The following is an 18,021-nucleotide window of genomic DNA, read 5'->3' as shown; positions in this document are numbered from 1 at the left end:
ACATGGCACAGCAGACCTCTTCTGACTCACCTGCTGCTCCCCTCAGTAGTGTATTTTAGTCACTCTGCCTGTTCTGTTTCCCACTCTGTCTCTAGTGAATCCTCTCAGCCCCCACACCTCTGGCCTGTACCCCAGTTCTTGTATGCATAAATAAATAAATCTTTAAAAAAATACAAAAAATGAAAACCTAAAACTGTCTTGGATTAGACATAGACAGATGTTATTCCTCTGAAACACAAACCTGATACAAAAAACACCCTTTAATGGCAAGCATCCCAACACCAAAATTGTTATATTTTAAATCTTTGCTTTTTCACAGGCTGCATTTTACTGTCTTTTTAAAATAAACTCAGTGCACTAAAATGCAATAAGAGATGAAAGAGAGGAGATATACTTTCAAATAACATTTTCCTTTGGGGAACATTTCAGGTAATTTGGAATGCTTGATTGCAATAGTGGAGGAAAGTGACGTTGTTGTGAAAGTCAAATGAGATCAAAAATGATCTGAGATTATTGGTAGTTCTTTGGGGAATTATTTTTTTCTTCTTCAGATAGGGGGAAAAACATAAAGTGATTTCCTTTTTTTTTATGTTTTTATTTTTGGATTAACTTGCCAGGAATGAAATATTATATCCAGTTACAGCATCTATATCAAACTTTGCAGCTAGAATGTTTTTTTTCTTTTTTCTCATCTCTATTGTATATTCAATTTTTTCCAAATTCTTCTATAACATTTGGTAAGCCTCATAAATTCTTCTGAGGGATGTGAGCTATAAATAAAATTTCATGAAAAGTATTGGTTCCAATACAATGAAAATTGTGGAGTTCATTTATCCTGTGTAGGTTGGAAAAGTGAACTTTCTAAAATATATATCTGATTCTACAATCCCTTTAAAATCTTTAAAAGTTATCTTTACCATAGAAACCCAACTATTTTTTGTGGGTTATAATGTCTTCTATTAATAAATCTCTACTTACATCTATGGTTATTGCCTATACTAATCCAAGCCTTTCTGAAGTGCTCATACTTGTGAAACACAGCATGCTTTCCAAACTCCTTGAATCTATAGACACTGTTTCCTTCTTCTTTTCATTTTTGTAAAAATTTTTGTAATTTCTTCACATCTCTGAAAACAATTCCAGTATTGTAAACTACAAAGTAATTTTTAAGGTCTTCCCACTTTCCTTAGCTGACCCCAATACCACATCAGTTAAAAGCTGGATCACATTCCTCCTTTGTGTGTTTATTGTATCCTCTGCAGTTGTGTTTCAAAACATTCTGAATTCTGTGTGCTAATCAGCAGTAATCGCTAATCGATATGGAGTTCTTTTCCCTAAATTATTGTTTTTTTTTTCTAAGTTGCTATGTACTCTCTGAGTACATTTTAATTATAATTTCAATTGGAAATGACAACTCAGAAAGTTCATGTCAATGGACAAAATGTGGTGCTATTTCTACAATGTGGTACAAATTGATCCTATCATTCTCAAGCAAGAGTTCCCCCTATGTAAAAAGAAAATATGACAATCTGGGAAGTATTAGTAGAGTATTGGAGAAAGACACCAAATAAAATATATGATCAGTGATTAAGAAATAAATTAGTGGTTGAAAATAGATTATTGGTGTGGATAGTGGTCATTCACAGTTAGTGCTCCATTCCAACTATAAGCAATATTTTGATTTTTACCTTGTGATGGGGCATGGGGATTACTTTCTTTAAAACCAAGTATAATGAATACTTCCCAATGCAATTTTTTGCCTCTAGGTTGATCACCAATAATTATATAAAAATAATGCTTATTCTTTAGGAAACTGTATGTATGTTATACAGATCTTAATTTACCAAGTTTTTGCCACTCAATGCCTCTTCACACTTGAATATTAATTCCATAAGTCAATCAGATTGTAAAGAGACTGGTATTAAAATTTTGTCTCATATAAGATTTAAGACATTGAAGTTATAGATGTTATTTTCAATCCATTACATTAAACACTGTTTTGTTTTGTTTTTTTCTCCTCTGAAAAACTGTAAAATAAAACCTGGTTAGACATTTGCTTACAAACTATGACAAAAATAGATTCTTAAGAGAACAATTAAATAATGTCTGGTTAAATGTTTCCTCACAAGGAAAGATGTCATTAGGGCTGGACTTATTTTTAAATCTACATGTACTTAGATTAAGGAAAGGAAATGTTTTATTGAAATTATATTTTTTCTGCATAAAAGGGAATGAGAAAGGTTGATGTGGTAGTCAGGATAATGGTCCCCAAAGAAGTTTGCACCCTGATCTCTGGAATCTGTTAATATATTACTTTACTTGACAAAAGGGACTGACGTGTAAAAGACCTGAAATTGGGAAATTATCTTGAATTATCCAGATGGACTCAATTTATCACATTTGTCCTTAAAAGGGGATGAAGACATTAGAAGTGTGTCAACCAAGATGTGACTGTAGAAAGGTAGAGAGACCCATATTTTCTGTTTTTCATCATGGAAGGAGTGGGCAGTAAGACAAATAGTTGAGTAACATCTAGAAACTGGAAAGCCCTGGTGACTTACTGATTTATTCCTGTAAGACTGAGGTAGGATTTCATCTACAGACTTGAATATAATAAATTTGTGTTATTTATGCTTACAAAATTGTGGTAATTCATTATAACCATGGCAGAAACCTAATACAGTTAAAATAGATTTTCTTCTCAAAGTAGCAGATTAAACGTAAGTATTTATCTCAGATGCTTCCTCAAACTACTAAAACAAATGTAGAGACTTGAAAGGCATAGCAGAACAAGAGTAAGGAAAGGCAACAGTAGCAAAAATAACTACTTGAAAGTCTATTTTTAAAAATATCCTTTCCAATTTGTTGTAAGCTATTCAAAATGTTGGTTGCTCCTTTCACCGGGAGAAAAATGAAGGCTTGATTTTGGATCAGGGTAAAGCATTGTTTAGAATGCAGCCACCTAAGCACACTTGAAGAACTGTTCAGGTAACTGGGGATAGGGACATATTTTTTCATGAGCCCATATTACTTTCAAAATATTGACAGAATCTGCTGTTACTACAGTGATTAAGAGAGATTTATCTGGGCAGTGTTACTGACATTAAAACATTCTAAAGATAACAACAAAGAGACAAATTGTTATCAGATAAGTAGTCCAGTCATGTCACTCAACAGTGAAGACCATGATTGGACTAATTCTATACATTTGCACAAAACTTGAATGATATTTATAACTGCATCACCAGGAAACAGATGTACAATTATATATTAAAAAACTCTAGGGCCTCCCTGGTGGCGCAGGCGGTTGAGCGCCACACTGTGAAGCTGTCCACAGCAGGTTCAATACCGGCCAGCTGGCTGGCAAGAATCCCACATGGCGCAGCAGACCTCTCCTGCCTCACCCACTGCTCCCCTCAGCAGTGTGCTTCGTCAGTCTGCCTGTTCTGATCCCTGCTCTTTCTCTGGTGAATCCTCTCACCCTTCCACACATCTTGTACCCCAGCTCTTGTATAAATAAAATAAAATCTTAAAAAAAAAAAAAAAAAACTCTAGAGACAGAATTACACAGAGAAGAAATATTTAAAATACATTATCAGTAATAATTTGAAAGGACTAAGATTCTTCATCTGTGACAAAGAAAAAAGAAAATACCACTTAAAAAAAGAAACATAAGACAAAAAATGTTATTGAAAATTAAGGCTATATATAGAAGAAATGAAAATCTTGGAAGATAAATCAAATAAAAGTCATAGGAGTTAAAATTAGGAAAGTCTCCAAGAAAGCAGAGAAAAATTACAAAGAAATAGCAATTAAAGGGCCTCCTGATGGTGCAAGGGGTTAAGATGCAACCTATGAAGCTATCTCCACAGTCACTGTGGCATGAGTTTGATCCCTGGCCAGAGAGCTACCCACATGGTGCAGCAGACCTCTTCTGACTTGCCTGCTGCTCCCCTCAGCAGTCATTCCACCTGTTCTGCTCCCCACTTTGGTGAATCCTTTCACCTCCCACACCTCTGGCCTGTACTCCAGTTCTTCTATGCATAAATAAATTTTTTTAAAAAAATAGCAATTAAAACAGGAAATATAAGATATTAGAAAATTGTTCCAAGAATTTCAAATAATGAAAATGCTAGAAAAAGAGAAAAAAAGTAAATGGGAAGAAATAAAGAAAAATTTCCTGTAGCACATGAATTTCCTTATCGAAAGGAATCACAGCAAAATGTATTAAAATGGACCCACACTTAGACATTTTTGAAATCTTTTTTTTTTTAATTTATTTATTTATTAAAACAAGCACTGGGTACAGTCAGAAGCGCGGGAGGGTGAGAGAATTCACCAGAGCCAGAGCGGGGAGCAGAGCAGGCAGAAGGACCGAAGTACACTGCTGAGGGGAGCTGCGGGCGGCAGGAGAGGTCTGCGCGCTATGTGGGACCCTCCTCCGGTGGCCGGGGAGCAGCCGGGAATCAAACCGGCGCTGCAGAGGCTGCGGGCAACTCCACAACCCAGTGTTCAACTGCTGCGCCACCTGGGAGGCCCCCATTTTTGAAATCTTGAAATTTTAGAATACTAGGGAAGATAAAATATCCTGAGAGCTTCAACGAGAGAAGTAAATTTCATGCAAGGGATTAAAGTTCAGAACAACATCAGATGTCTCAATAGCAATATTAGATAGTAAGGGGAAAAAGGAACAGTATCAATGAAATTCAGAGGGGAAGTGATTTCTACACTAGAAAAACCTATTAAAACTAATTATGAAGGAAATATTAACTTATTTAAAAATAACAAGTTTTTGAAAAAGTTGTTACCATAATTTCTTAGAAACTCCTGAAAATGTGCTTCATTAAAACAAAATAGTAAACTAAGAAAGATGAAAATCTAGACTTCATGAAACAGGATTTCTATACCAAGGGTGTGGTGCTTGTAATCCTCAAGGTGATAACATAAGGGAGACTTCAACTTAGTAAATTTATGTCATTGCACATTGAAAGGTTCAGCGTGGTAAAGAAAAGGAGAGCCAGGCTAAATTTCTCAAAGGGAGGGAAAGTTTATTGCGCCCCAGGTGGACCTCACACACCCAAGGTGGGGGTCAGTGAAGCCACACACGTTGTTAGGGGGAAGCAGGGTTTTATAGGATGAGAAGCGGTCAGGTGGGAAACTGGGCTCCTATGGCAGGAAAAAGTTTGTTGGGGGGGGTTGGGGGGGAGTTTCTTTGTCTGAGAAGAGACCCATAGAGGGAGGGGGAAGGCTCATTGTCTGAATCCTCCAGGCAGGTTTTCCACATTCCTGCCCCCAGGTGGGCTACCTGGTGGGTTTTTGCACTCAGGCCTCCTGCATGGCCCTTTCAAACATGTCATAATATTTTTGTAAAGATTTTTTCAAAAAGACAAGATTGTTCAAATATCTAACGTGTTTGAAGGTTTTCTAGGAAAATATAGCTGGAAAAGACTCTGTGACTGAGTTAGTTATAAGCATATACATCAATAAGAAAATTAAAAACAAAACAATTATCAACGTTTGAGGGAAACTATGAAGAGCAAGAAAAATCCTAAAAATATGTGGACTGAATTGTGAGAGAAAATGAAAACACTGATGATCCAGTTTAAAATGACATAACGATATTGCAAATTTAGGGTTGAGTGGATGTTGTGGAGGTGTATTGAATAGCATAAGTTGAAATAGAACTAGATCTTCATCTACCACTGTGAAAACAAATAGATAACACTCCCAAAAGAACAATCAAGAAGCAGCAGTAATAAGAATGTTTAGGGATTTGCATGTAAATAACAATGGAACCACCCAGAGGGCAGGAACTATTCAAATTTGTGGATTTAACTTAATTAGAAACACACTGAATAGTCTCTCTGAAAATTAGTTTCTTCAAGTGTAAAATGAGGATAATCTTCACCATGTAGAATTGTAAAGATCCAAACAATGTTTGCAGATCAGCATGTGAGTGAATGACAGTGAATGAATGGGAAATGATGAGCAGGGGTTATGGATGCAAGTTTTAATAAGATGGGAAGAGCTATTTATTGTCTACAGCCTTCTTTTATCCTTAAAGCCTGAATGTTCTGAAATAACCAGAGTTTCAAGGAAACTTCCAAAGTAAAAAAGTAATTTGGTAAAAACATTCCACAGAATGACAAGGACCATCCTCTTTGAGTCTTACTAGGCCAGGAACTAGGTGCTTTTTGTTTTTAATTAATTGAGTTCAGATGTCAGGGAGTTGGGCATATAACATCATAGAACTCATGTGATTCAAAATTAGAATCATGCTTTTTCCATGAAACGTTTTCAGGAAAAATAACTGAAAATTTTCAGAAATATGATTTCATATTTAAGAATTAGGAAATCTATTTACTTACTTTACTTACTGTGGCTTCTGATACACTGATTCTGCCTTTGTAAGACCGTCATGATTCCTCCAAGTCTCAAGTAATCTGTTTTGTCAAGTTGACACTCTATGAGGTTGAAGCATCTCACCAAAAGGAGCCAAAATAAAACTAACCCTCAAGGAATGACTGTGATGGATGAAGTCATTGCCTTTTCGGAATTTTTTGATAGACTGAATCAAGGACTGTAATTAACTGAAAAGTGGACAAATGATGAGCACACTACAAATTAAACCAAATCATGTTTTGAAAGTTTAATGTAGTTTTTATAAATTTGAACTTGCAGGTAATGAATACATGAATTTTTATTTTTGTAACTTAAATGACCTTGTACATTTAAATAATTATATATTGCATGACATACAATGCAATTAGTTGGATGCTAGTTTGAATATGTACAATGTAATTCAAGCACAAACTTTGAAGCAGAGCTCACAGATGTGCTGTGCAGTCCAGACAAATTCTTTTCTTAGTAAGGAATAGTAGAAATTTTTATAACAAAATAGAATGTAAGCCATCTTCTCAAATATTTTACTCTTCCTCCAATAGAAATAATCCATCTGGTTCCATTCTATAAAGCAAAGTTTGTAAAACAATTAAATACTTTTCATAGTGTTAAAACTCATATATGGATGGATGCATTTTAATAGCATAAGATTTCTTGCAGAAATAATTGCTGATAAAATATCCTGTTTTTAATTTGGTATCTATTTACAAATGTATACTTACATATTACTGAAAAGGATGAATATTTATATTGAAGATAAACATTATCAAAATAGCTGTATTTTATTTACATCATTTTGATAGAATCAATCATTTACTATGGAAGGATGTACACCATGAAAATTTCATATGAAGGGACCAGTTTTCAGTTAAGTAGAGTTATTTAGTTCAGTAAAAACACTACATTTCACTTTCCTATTGTTAGTTATGACACTGATGGGCTGAAAATTGTCTTGGTTAAGTTGTCTTATGTCTCTGAGCTCTTCCAGCTTCCAGCGTCCTAAAATGGAAATACTGGAGGGTTTATTGTTTTTTTTCTTCAGTCAATATTGAAAGGTTCAGCGCGGTAAAGAAAAGGAGAGCCAGGCTACATTTCTCAAAGGGAGGGAAAGTTTATTGCGCCCCGGGCGGACCTCACAGACCCAAGGCGGGGGGCAGTGAAGCCGAGCACGTTGTTAGGGGGAAGCAGGGTTTTATTTTTTTATTTATTTATTTTTTAATATTAAATTTTATTTTTATATTCCCCATACAATTGCAAATGCCCCATTCTGACCCCAATCCTTCCCCTCCCGCCCCCCACCCCCCAAAAAGTGTCTCTGGTTCATAGTTTTTTGTTGATTTTGATTTTCACTTTCTTATATTCATTTTCCTGGTCCCTTATTTAAGTTTTCTAGATTCCTGCTATGAGTGAGACCATCCGGTATTTTTCTTTTTCTTTTTGGCTTATTTCGCTGAGCATGATCCCTTCCAGTGCCATCCATGTTGCTGCAAATTGCATGTGTTTATCTTTTTTGAATGCTGAGTAATATTCCATGGTATATATGTACCACATCTTCTTGATCCAGTCATCTATTTTTGGGCATTTGGGTTGTTTCCAAAGCTTAGCTATTGTAAACAGTGCTGCTATAAACATAGGAGTGCAGGTGCTCTTTGGAATTGATGTTTCTGTGTCCTTTGGGTAAATACCTAGGAGTGGAATTGCTGGATCATATGGAAGCTCTATGTTTAGTAGGTCCAGAAATCTCCACACAGCTCTCCATAGTGGTTGGACCAGTTTGCACTCCCACCAACAGTGCACAAGAGTTCCTTTTTCTCCACATCCTCGCCAACATTTGTTGTTGCTAGTTTTTTTAATATGTGCCATTCTCACTGGTGTAAGATGGTATCTCAAGGTAGTTTTGATTTGCATTTCCCTGATTACAAGTGATGTTGAACATTTTTTCATATGTCTGCTGGCCATTTGCATTTCCTCTTCAGAGAAGTTTCTTTTTAGCTCTTCTGCCCATTTTTTGACTGGATTATTTTCTTTGTTGTTGCTGAGTCTCATCAGCTCTTTGCAGATTTTTGTGATCAGTCCTTTATCATTAGTGTTGGGTGCAAAAATGTTCTCCCAGTTGGTGGGGTTTCTCTTTGTTTTTGTTATTGTCTCTTTTGCTGTGCAGAAGCTCTTTAATTTGATGTAGTCCCAGCTGTTTATCTTTCTCTTCACTATCACTGCTTTGGGTGATGTGTCTGTAAAGATGTCTTTGATGTGCAAATCACGTAGTGTTTTGCCTATATTTCCTTCTATGTATTTTATGGTTTCAGGTCTTATGTCTAGTTCTTTAATCCATTTTGAGTTGATTTTTGTGTATGGTGTGAGGTAGTGGTCAAGCTTCATTCTTTTGCATGTAGCGACCCAGTTTTCCCAGCACCATTTATTGAACAAACTTTCTTTGCTCCAATGCATAGTCTTTGCTCCTTTGTCAAAGATTAGTTGACCATAAATCTGTGGGTTTATTTCTGGATTTTCTATTCGATTCCATTGGTCTGTATGTCTGTTCTTATTCCAAAAAATTGAGAAGGAAGGGACAATACCAAACACGTTCTATGAAGCCAATATTACACTAATACCAAAACCGAATAAGGAAGCAGGGTTTTATAGGGCGAGGAGAGGTCAGGTGGGTAGTTGGGCTCATATGAGGGGAAAAGTTTGTAGGGCAGGTATAGGTTCTTTGTCTGAGACCAGACTTGTAGGGGGAGGGGGGAGGCTCATTGTCTGAGTCCTCCAGGCAGGTATCCGCATTCCTGCCCCCCAGGTGGGCTTCCTGGTTGGCTCCTGCATTCCGGCCTCCTGCATGGACCTTTCAAATATAATGTATAATGTTTCACACTGAGAAAACATGGCATGTATAGGAGATTGTTACATAAAGTCACTTTGATAAGAAGTCCTCCAGGCCAAAATATGTGAAACTGAGATGATTTTGTTTAGAATGATCAGTGTCAAAAAAATCAGCAAAAGAAGAAGAAAAAGCAATTCTTTATTTTTATCCAAATATATCAGACTTCATAATTTAGTTTCAACAAAAACACTGAGTCACCATATAATATATCATCAAACCAGGACATTCTAAGTGTAAAAGGGAGTACTATTAATAATTACACAGCAACAAGTATAAACCGGAACTCTCCTGGTAAACTGGGATGGTATGACCAACTTAACAATAGGGCAAAACTGCGGTTACATGCAGAAATCATATCTTTCCCATTCATAATATGTGGAAAAGATAAAAGAAAAACATTCATTAAATAAAATTAATTTTGGCAACAGTGGTCCTTTCTTATCAGGTAGTGACTGATTCAATTATCACTCCCTTCCTAAGTCAGTCACCTCTTTGAAAATCAATTCTTATTCCACTTGGTCATTTGCCCTGTTCTCCTTCCCTTATGTCAGATATTTTGACTATCTGAAAACAGAGCATGTGGTTTTTGTCAATTCCCATTGTATCCCTTCCCCAATATCCAATCGATAGACAATGTCCAATGGGCAGTGATATCCTCTAACTTACTCATGTCCAAATTCCCAGGAGCTGAAATGCCTAGGACATAAAAGACATGAAAAACTGTTGTGGAATGAATGAATACATTCAGGGACTTTAATTTTGGTCCCATAGTCTCCTTGGTACCAAAGACAAATTTAAATGACTCTCCAAATTAAATTATGGCTCTATTTAGTTTTAAGTGGTTAGACTTAATGATCTATACAGTTTCTCCACTGCTAATAAAATATGCAATGCTCCCTGGATCCCCATCTCTCCCTGTTAATAGTTCATTTCCTAAAACCAGCAAATAAGAAAGGTTGGAGGTCAAAGGGTAGAGCAACTAGCTTTTTCACAGTGGATGGATGCTCAAGATTGTTCATTCTGCTAGTAAGAATTCCCTGGTATATGTCTGCACCTACAGAATTTGGTTGATACAGAGGTAGCCAAAGGTGTGATTGTAATCAATTGTAGAATTGTTTCTATAATAATTTTCCAAGAAGATAATCATCATAAGATTACTAAAAAAAATGGGAAATGTTGGGAGTCCAAACCTATCATTAAAAATTTACATCTTAATGAGCAGAAATAGATTAATTCTGGGCAAATTTAGGTTGAAAATCTCAAATACAATTTATAGGAAAATCCTTATCCTGATAAGGAGCACTTAGAAATTTTCATTAAAATCTCTGCATGCCATATATTTGTTTTGCACTTGTTCAACTGAACAACAGTTGTAATTCTCACTAATGAATCATAAATACCAGACCTTAGGGTTAGAAAAACAGTACTGCAAAAATTATTTTGGTAGGACAGGCATCCAGTAAACCAATAAAATCAGTGTTCAACAAAACAAAAAAACTTAGGCAAAATATCTTCAATTCATCTAAACTGTAAATGATCTCAGGAATTTCTCTTGAGCTGAGTGACAGGCATGGAGTGTGACAGGTTTCCCAGGTGAGAAAAAAAGTCTATCCTGTTACAAAAGGGCCACAAACAAAACAACAGCAGGAAAAAAGAGACTTCAATTACACAGACATATTTTAAGCATGAATATTTATCATCTGTTTCACTATATTGTTCCATCACTTCAAGGATAAATTATTAGATTTTTTAAATGACAAAAGTCCAGAAAAAGAGTGAAAATGTTACCAATTGCCTCAATTCAAAACAGGGATCATTAAGTATGTCATTTCACACAGGTTCTGATATATTCAAAATAACTTGGCTACTGACTATTACAATGATTCAGCATTTGTTCAGAGCTCCTATTTGTATTGGATTATATATAAAACAGATTTTCAGATTTTAATTAGTACAGGAAAGGATTAATTTTCAAATCAATGTTTATTTTCCCCCAATACTAGCAATTTTTTTAAAATCATAAGAAATTTTCAGCATATTAGTATGCTTCAAAATTTACAAGTATATATATATGTATATACACATATATATATATATGGTTATATTTTTGCAGGGCCATAAATAGCACAAAGTTGTGTGACTCCCTCATATAAAGTAGAGTTGAAAATGTCCTAGGACCTTAAATAGCAAAAAACATTAAATTAGATTTTTAAATGACAAATAATTTAAGGCTAAAATATTTGGTATTAATAATTAATGCCAGAAGCCTCCTAACTTAATAAAGTAAACATGCACAAGAACTACAACTTTGAACAAAACATCACAATTTTATCAGATATATATATATTTGTGTGTATGTGTGTGTGTATATATATATATACATATACACACATATGTATATATTATGTGTATATATATATGTGTGTGTGTGTGTATATGTATATATATATATATATATATATATATATATATACACATTCCTGAAAGCTATCCTCTCATGTTTGGCTTAATACATGTTAGAAATGTTGTGGAGAGTATCACTCCTTTAAATATATATATATATATATTTTCCAGAATATACAATATAAATATACCATATATAAATCATGCCATAAAACTAAATGCAAAATATGCACATTATTGCATGCTTGATGTGATAATACATGCCTGTTAATAAGAACTTCTTTGTGAGGTCCTCCCTTTACAACTTTTGCTTTCTGCACAACAGCAATGCTTGGAAAGAAAGGATTCTCAACTATGCATATACGACCGGTGTGAAAATGTGCCTTTCAGATTCCTTAGAGAGGATAACCTCGTCAGCCAAATATTGGACTAAAACTAAATCGAACAGTAAATAATGCCTAAGGGGGATGTTCTGTTATGTGAATCGATCAGAGTTCATTTTTCTTAATTTGGCTGGAAGATTCCCTTCCATTCTGGCTGCTCCTCCAGCCATCTTTTGAAGCTTTGGTGGCAAATCAGCCACTGATTGGCTCATAGGATCAGACAACATCTTGGTGGTTTTAGAGACCAGTTTTTCCTCAGAGTTTCCAGGAACTGAACTTATTCGTTGAAGTTTCATGGGCAAATCTCCTAAACTGTAGGCTTTTTCTGAAGTTGTAGAACTCATCCTCAATAGTTTTTTTGGAAAGTCTTCTCTTCCAGTAATTTTCTGCAGCTTAGATGGAAGTTTTGTACTAATATCATCTAGTCCATCTAAGCATTCCACAGAATTATGTCTTTCTTTGCTGTTAGTTATGGCTGGTGCTATTAAAGGGGATGACATAAGAAGCATTTCCTCCTGTTCTTTCACACTATAAGGTGGGGTGGGGACTTCAAATGTTGCATGGAACTGGGAGTAATCAACTTTAAAGAATCCTTCTTCTAAGGAAATTACAGGGAAAAAACGATGACCCCAAAGAACTTCATCTTCTGTGTATGATGTTCGAGCTTGACAAGTCATCCCTATAATAATAAAAAGAAAGAAAATCCTTGATAAATCATGCATAGTAAAAACAAATGGAAAGCCAGTATGACTTAGGAATTCATTATGATTTATTTAAACTTTGTACTGTTTATCTGACTAGACTGAATAATTAATTATGTTGAAAGATGTAATATAAATGAATAGCTTTGATACATATACTTTCTTCCCATGAACACAGGGTTTGGTTACTATTATTGTTTTGGAGGGGTAACACATCAATGAATAATTAATTGTTCATTTCCCATAAACCAAAAGTAAAACAGGACAGCACAATTTCAGAATATATGTCTCCATAAGGAGATAAATGGAAAAATCATGTAATCATTTTTCATCCTTCTAGGAGCAATGTGACATATACAACAAACAGGATTCTGACACTTTTTTAAAAATATTTTATTTTATATAATTCTTACATCATTTTTCATTTTTGCACTATATATGCATTATCATTTTGGTTATATTCCCCATAAAATTGCACCCCCCCTTATTTTGACCCTAGTCGTTCCTCTCCCCCACCATAGTTTGTCTCTGGTTTATAGTTGCTTGTTGATTTTGATTTTTACTTTGTATTAATTAGTCTTTTTCCTGGTCCCTTATTTAGGTTTTCTAAATTCCTGCTATGAGTGAGACCAGATTCTGCCAATTTGAATCCAGAATTTACCAGTGTAAGTATCTTGACCAAGATAGACACTCAACTCAGTATCACTTTCTTTTCTGGTATAGCATGGGAAACAATAATTGTCTCAGCGCATTGCTTGAACATGAAATAAAATAACATATACAAAAATGGAAAGGGCAATATATAATGTATACAGATATTTGATTCTTAATAAATAAGAGCAAGAGAACTACTCCCAATTATTTGCTAATTGAATAAAAGTTGAAAATATTTCTATGAGAAATAATAGAGTTATTGACTGGTTCCATTTTCTGGAACTTTAATGCCAAAGTAAACATTTGCTCAAGTTTTAGAAATCCATATACTAACTAAAATCAGTAATCTGAGCCCAGTGATGTTTTGACTCCTGGTATATCTCTTGAAACTAGATACTGGATATCAGATGTATAATTCAGCTATTTGTAATTTATGTTGCTGAGATATCATGTATTCATGCTACTCGGGTTTTATTTCCAATTGTGTACTCTTCAAAAATCATCTATTTAGACTCAGCCTTTTGTTGAGTCAGTCAACCTCTGAATATTCATTGTGTGACTATTAGAAGTACATGAATAAATTAAAACCGTACATCAAATTTCAGTCTTGTATGAGTCAAAATACACAATTTTCTGTAAGTTACAAAGTTCACTACTTTCCTCTACCTTTAGTGTCAGACTTTTACTAGAGGTTATAAAATGTAAAATTATAGATGAATTTTTAAAATGCATCTCTTGAACAATTAGGTATAATTTAAACAATAATGACAGTCTTTCTTTTTTCATATCTATTCTCTGACACTTTATGATTTTCTATTCTATTCAAGTCAGTAGAGTTTGGATAATAAGATGTTGTTTTTGTTTTTTTTCTCCTTGACTAGCAGTCACACATAATACCTAGAATTAGGTAAAATACATATTTAAATATCCATGCTGAATAGGAATTAAATCCTTCATTGAATCTTTCCAAATTTTTTCCTATAATTATTATCAGATTATGACCACTAGGAGTAAGTTTCTGTCACTTATACAACCATCTTTTCCACTCAGCTTTTAAAAAAATATGTAGAAAATAAATGTCTATCTTATCTTTGGTACTGTGTTAGTTACTATTATTACTAATCCTCAATAACATTCTGCTAAGAAGACATTCTTATGCCCATATTAAAGATAAGGATCAAAGTGCTCAGGGAAGATGAATCTCTTGACATTCGTGGGCACAGATCAAGGATGCAGAGAAGAAAAGATGTCAGTATCATCCTTATATCTGATTTTTGTTATTAGCACTGCTATAATGTTTTACTTTGCTATGATGTCTCTATTATTTTATTTAAGAATCTGCTTCCGATCAATTTACCAATTTAACTTGGTAATGGTGGAAATCAGAGATTGACCAAATATCAGTCTTTCATCATTAATATTATGTCAGGAATAACCCCAGAAAATATTTATGAAAAAAAATAGTTTAAAAGTATACCTGCATAACATTCTGTATTTCCCAACAATTTTCTAGCCTTTGACAAAATATTTCAAAAGAAAAAATTATACATCACTTATTCAGAAGATAAAAATATGTATTTCTGATGTATTTGCATATTTGGTTTTATCTTGAGAAGTTTAAAAATCCAGAAAAGTATCCAGAATAAGGGAACAAATTTTCTAATCTATTAAGATGGATAAGAATAGTAAAGACATAAATATGCTTTATTTGTCTAAAGAAGCAGCCTTCAATTTTTGCTTAAAATAATCACTCATGAATTCTTTATGTATCTTTCTATCCAATATATTATTTTAAATATAAGAAAGATGTTTATAAATATGTATGTTCTGTTAAGTGATTATATTCTCTACAACTTGATCTTGATTTTAAAAACTTCATTAAAAACTGATGGTAGACAGATTTACCTGATATGAGGGTACAATATATGCAATTCAGTTTTCACTTCTGTAATGTAAGTTTCAAAGAGCGGAAGTAAATTCAGATCATGAACTTTAATTATGTCTAGCAATGGTAAATACTGAAAATATTGAAAAAAAAGATTATTATTGCCATCTAAACCTATTAAATTTTAGTGATTTTTTTTTTTTTACAATTGAAAAGAAATGTGAAATTAAAAATCAAAATTCTGTCCCTGGTATTTACCATTATGGTATACTACGTTGTAGATTCCCAGTTCCTGCACTGAGGTGTTTCCTATGGCCTTATCAGGGACCATACAGAAAAAGTAGAAAAACTTAAATGGAGAGGAAAATGGACGGAAAAAAATTTTGTAACATTTTTTCTTAGGATAAATAGCAATTAATTATTAAGTTGCTTAAGTTTCGGTCACACCTGATTTCAAATATTTGTTCACATAAAACTACCCGCAAGCCTTGTTACTAAAATGTCAGAGGACTATTTTGGTTGTAATAAAGTTGGGGATTTTATTGTTCAAAACAAAGTTTACTTTCATCCATAGCAAATTAATACTTGTGAGATAACATCATTATATAATTGAAAAGTATATGAATTTGGCTGCCAATTGTGCTACAAGTAGCTTATGAAAGTTAAAGTTTTCTGACCCCCCGTTTTCTCTTCTACAAAGTAGATACAGCAATACCCTCTCTTATATAAAGCTGTTGTTAATTTGAGATCAGTAGAGTACACAGAACTGTGGTTGGAGTTTAGCAGAGTCAATGACTGCTCTTTTTATCCTTCTGTAGTGATCAGTTTCATTTTCTGTTCTTCCTGAAAACTAATGATAATGCATTAATATAAAATGAGGAATTCTGACATGTTGGTAATTTTTTTTAAAGATTTATTTTTATTTATGCAGACAAGAACTGGTGTGTATGCCAGAGGTGTGTGGGGGAATGAGAGGATTCAACAGAGACAGAGCTGGGAGCAGAACAGGCAGATCTACTGAGAACACTGCTGAGGGGAGGAGCAAGTGAGACAGGAGAGGTCTGTTGTGCCATGTAGGTTAGCTCCCTGGCTGGGGATTGGACTGGAGCCAGCATGGCCATAGCTTCATAGTGCTGAGAATTTAACCCCTGTGCCACAAGGGAGGCCCCCTGTTAGTAATTTGTATTACAGAAAATTAAATTCAAGACATGTCAGATAGCAAGTAGCAATTCTCTTGGATTAAATAGCCAGTTAAACATTGAAATTATTTTTAAAAATAGAAAAAAAATGCATTACTCATATTCTCAGCTTTTAGGTTTTCTCAACATTTTTCACCAAAGTATCTCTAACATCAGAGAAGACTAAGTGCAGAAACTTGGAATGTATTAAAAAGACCTGCAGCAAGCTGAGTGACTACAATGCATTATATTATTGTATTTTGCTAATTATATTAAGAATAGGGCCTCCCCGGTGGCGCAGCGGGTTGAGTGCCGTGCTGTGAAGCTGTCCGCAGCCTCTGCAGCACGGGTTCACTTCCTGGCCGGCCAGGGAGAACCCCACATGGCATGGCAGACCTCTCCTGTCTCGCTCACTGCTCCCCTCAGCAGCATCTTTGGTCCATCTGCCTGTTCTGCTCCCTGCTCTCTCTGGTGAATTCTCTCACCTTCCCGCGCCTCTGACCTGTACCCCAGCTCTTGTATAAATAAATAAATCTTTAAAAAAACAAAAAAGAACATTTGCCAGCACTTTAGCCTTTGTTCTTCTGCAAGTCCTTTTTAGAATCTTGAGATGTAGGTACACAAATATTAGACATTCCTTATTCAGCATATAATAGTTTCAAAATTGGTTTCATTTCAATATTGGTTTCATTTCATTTTATTATTAATGTGTACTTACATATAAGCTTTAGATGCTGGATACCAGGAAACTGTCTATGATGGTCAATTTGTAAATTTTATAATGTATAATAGAGAGACTACTTTTTTCCCAATTATTGAAGTAACTTATTTACATTCTTGCTAGCATTTTGCAAGTATAGGATTTCCTCCCTTGAGTATAGTCATCATAGTGCTCCGACCACTGAAGTACTCATAGTCCTCCACCATAATCCATTGTGCTCTGTACTGAAAGACTACTTACTTCTGTTTACAAAGTTTATCTGTTTACAAAGTTTATCTTCAAATTGTGTTTAAAAAATAAATACAGATTTCAAATGAGTTATTTAAAATAAATACAATTATGTTTTCTAAGAACACATATTCATCATAGTGTTTTTCCTTGTAGAATGCTTTATCTCATGTCGTTTATTTTAATCCGAATTATTTTAAAATAATTTAAGCTTAGATTTATAATTACAAATCCCTCTTGAATCAAAATAATGCAGGTGAATAGTATTATTGAAAGGGTACTATATGATTGCACCTCTTAGCTGGCAATGTGGCTGTTTGCATGTTATAACCGATTCCAGACTTGAACAAATGTGATGAAAATCAACAGGAGCTCATCTCTGTGGAAACTGGCAAAGCAACAGATGCTGCTACTGGAAATAGCTGGGACTTTTGAATCTCTTGATGAAAAACATTTTGTGAAAAATCATTTATACTGTGCATTGATTCATGCATAAAATGTTACATATTATTGTTGAAATTTATTCCAGTGTTAGTATGTCAATTTAAAATGAGAGAGGCAACTTCTTTATTTTTCTTATTTCCC

At 34.3% G+C, this 18,021-nt stretch overlaps 1 protein-coding gene across 2 annotated transcripts in view; it reads right to left on the bottom strand.

Moving 5' to 3' along the window:
- Nucleotides 1-11,999: 11,999 nt before the first annotated feature.
- Nucleotides 12,000-18,021, bottom strand: part of KCNJ3 (potassium inwardly rectifying channel subfamily J member 3) — a 131,610-nt gene continuing 125,588 nt past the window's right edge. For both annotated transcript variants that reach the window (XM_037521831.2, XM_054699185.1), the window contains one exon: nucleotides 12,000-12,748. In XM_037521831.2, coding sequence (XP_037377728.2) covers nucleotides 12,162-12,748 — 587 coding nt within the window. In that variant the 3' untranslated portion in view covers nucleotides 12,000-12,161. The remainder of the gene's footprint in view (nucleotides 12,749-18,021) is intronic.

Source organism: Talpa occidentalis, unplaced genomic scaffold, assembly GCF_014898055.3.
Source record: "Talpa occidentalis isolate TD23 unplaced genomic scaffold, MPIMG_talOcc4v2.1 talOcc4.3, whole genome shotgun sequence".
NCBI lineage: Eukaryota > Metazoa > Chordata > Mammalia > Eulipotyphla > Talpidae > Talpa > Talpa occidentalis.
Note: the sequence above shows the minus strand (reverse complement) of the source record. Positions and strands in the feature narration are given on the sequence as shown.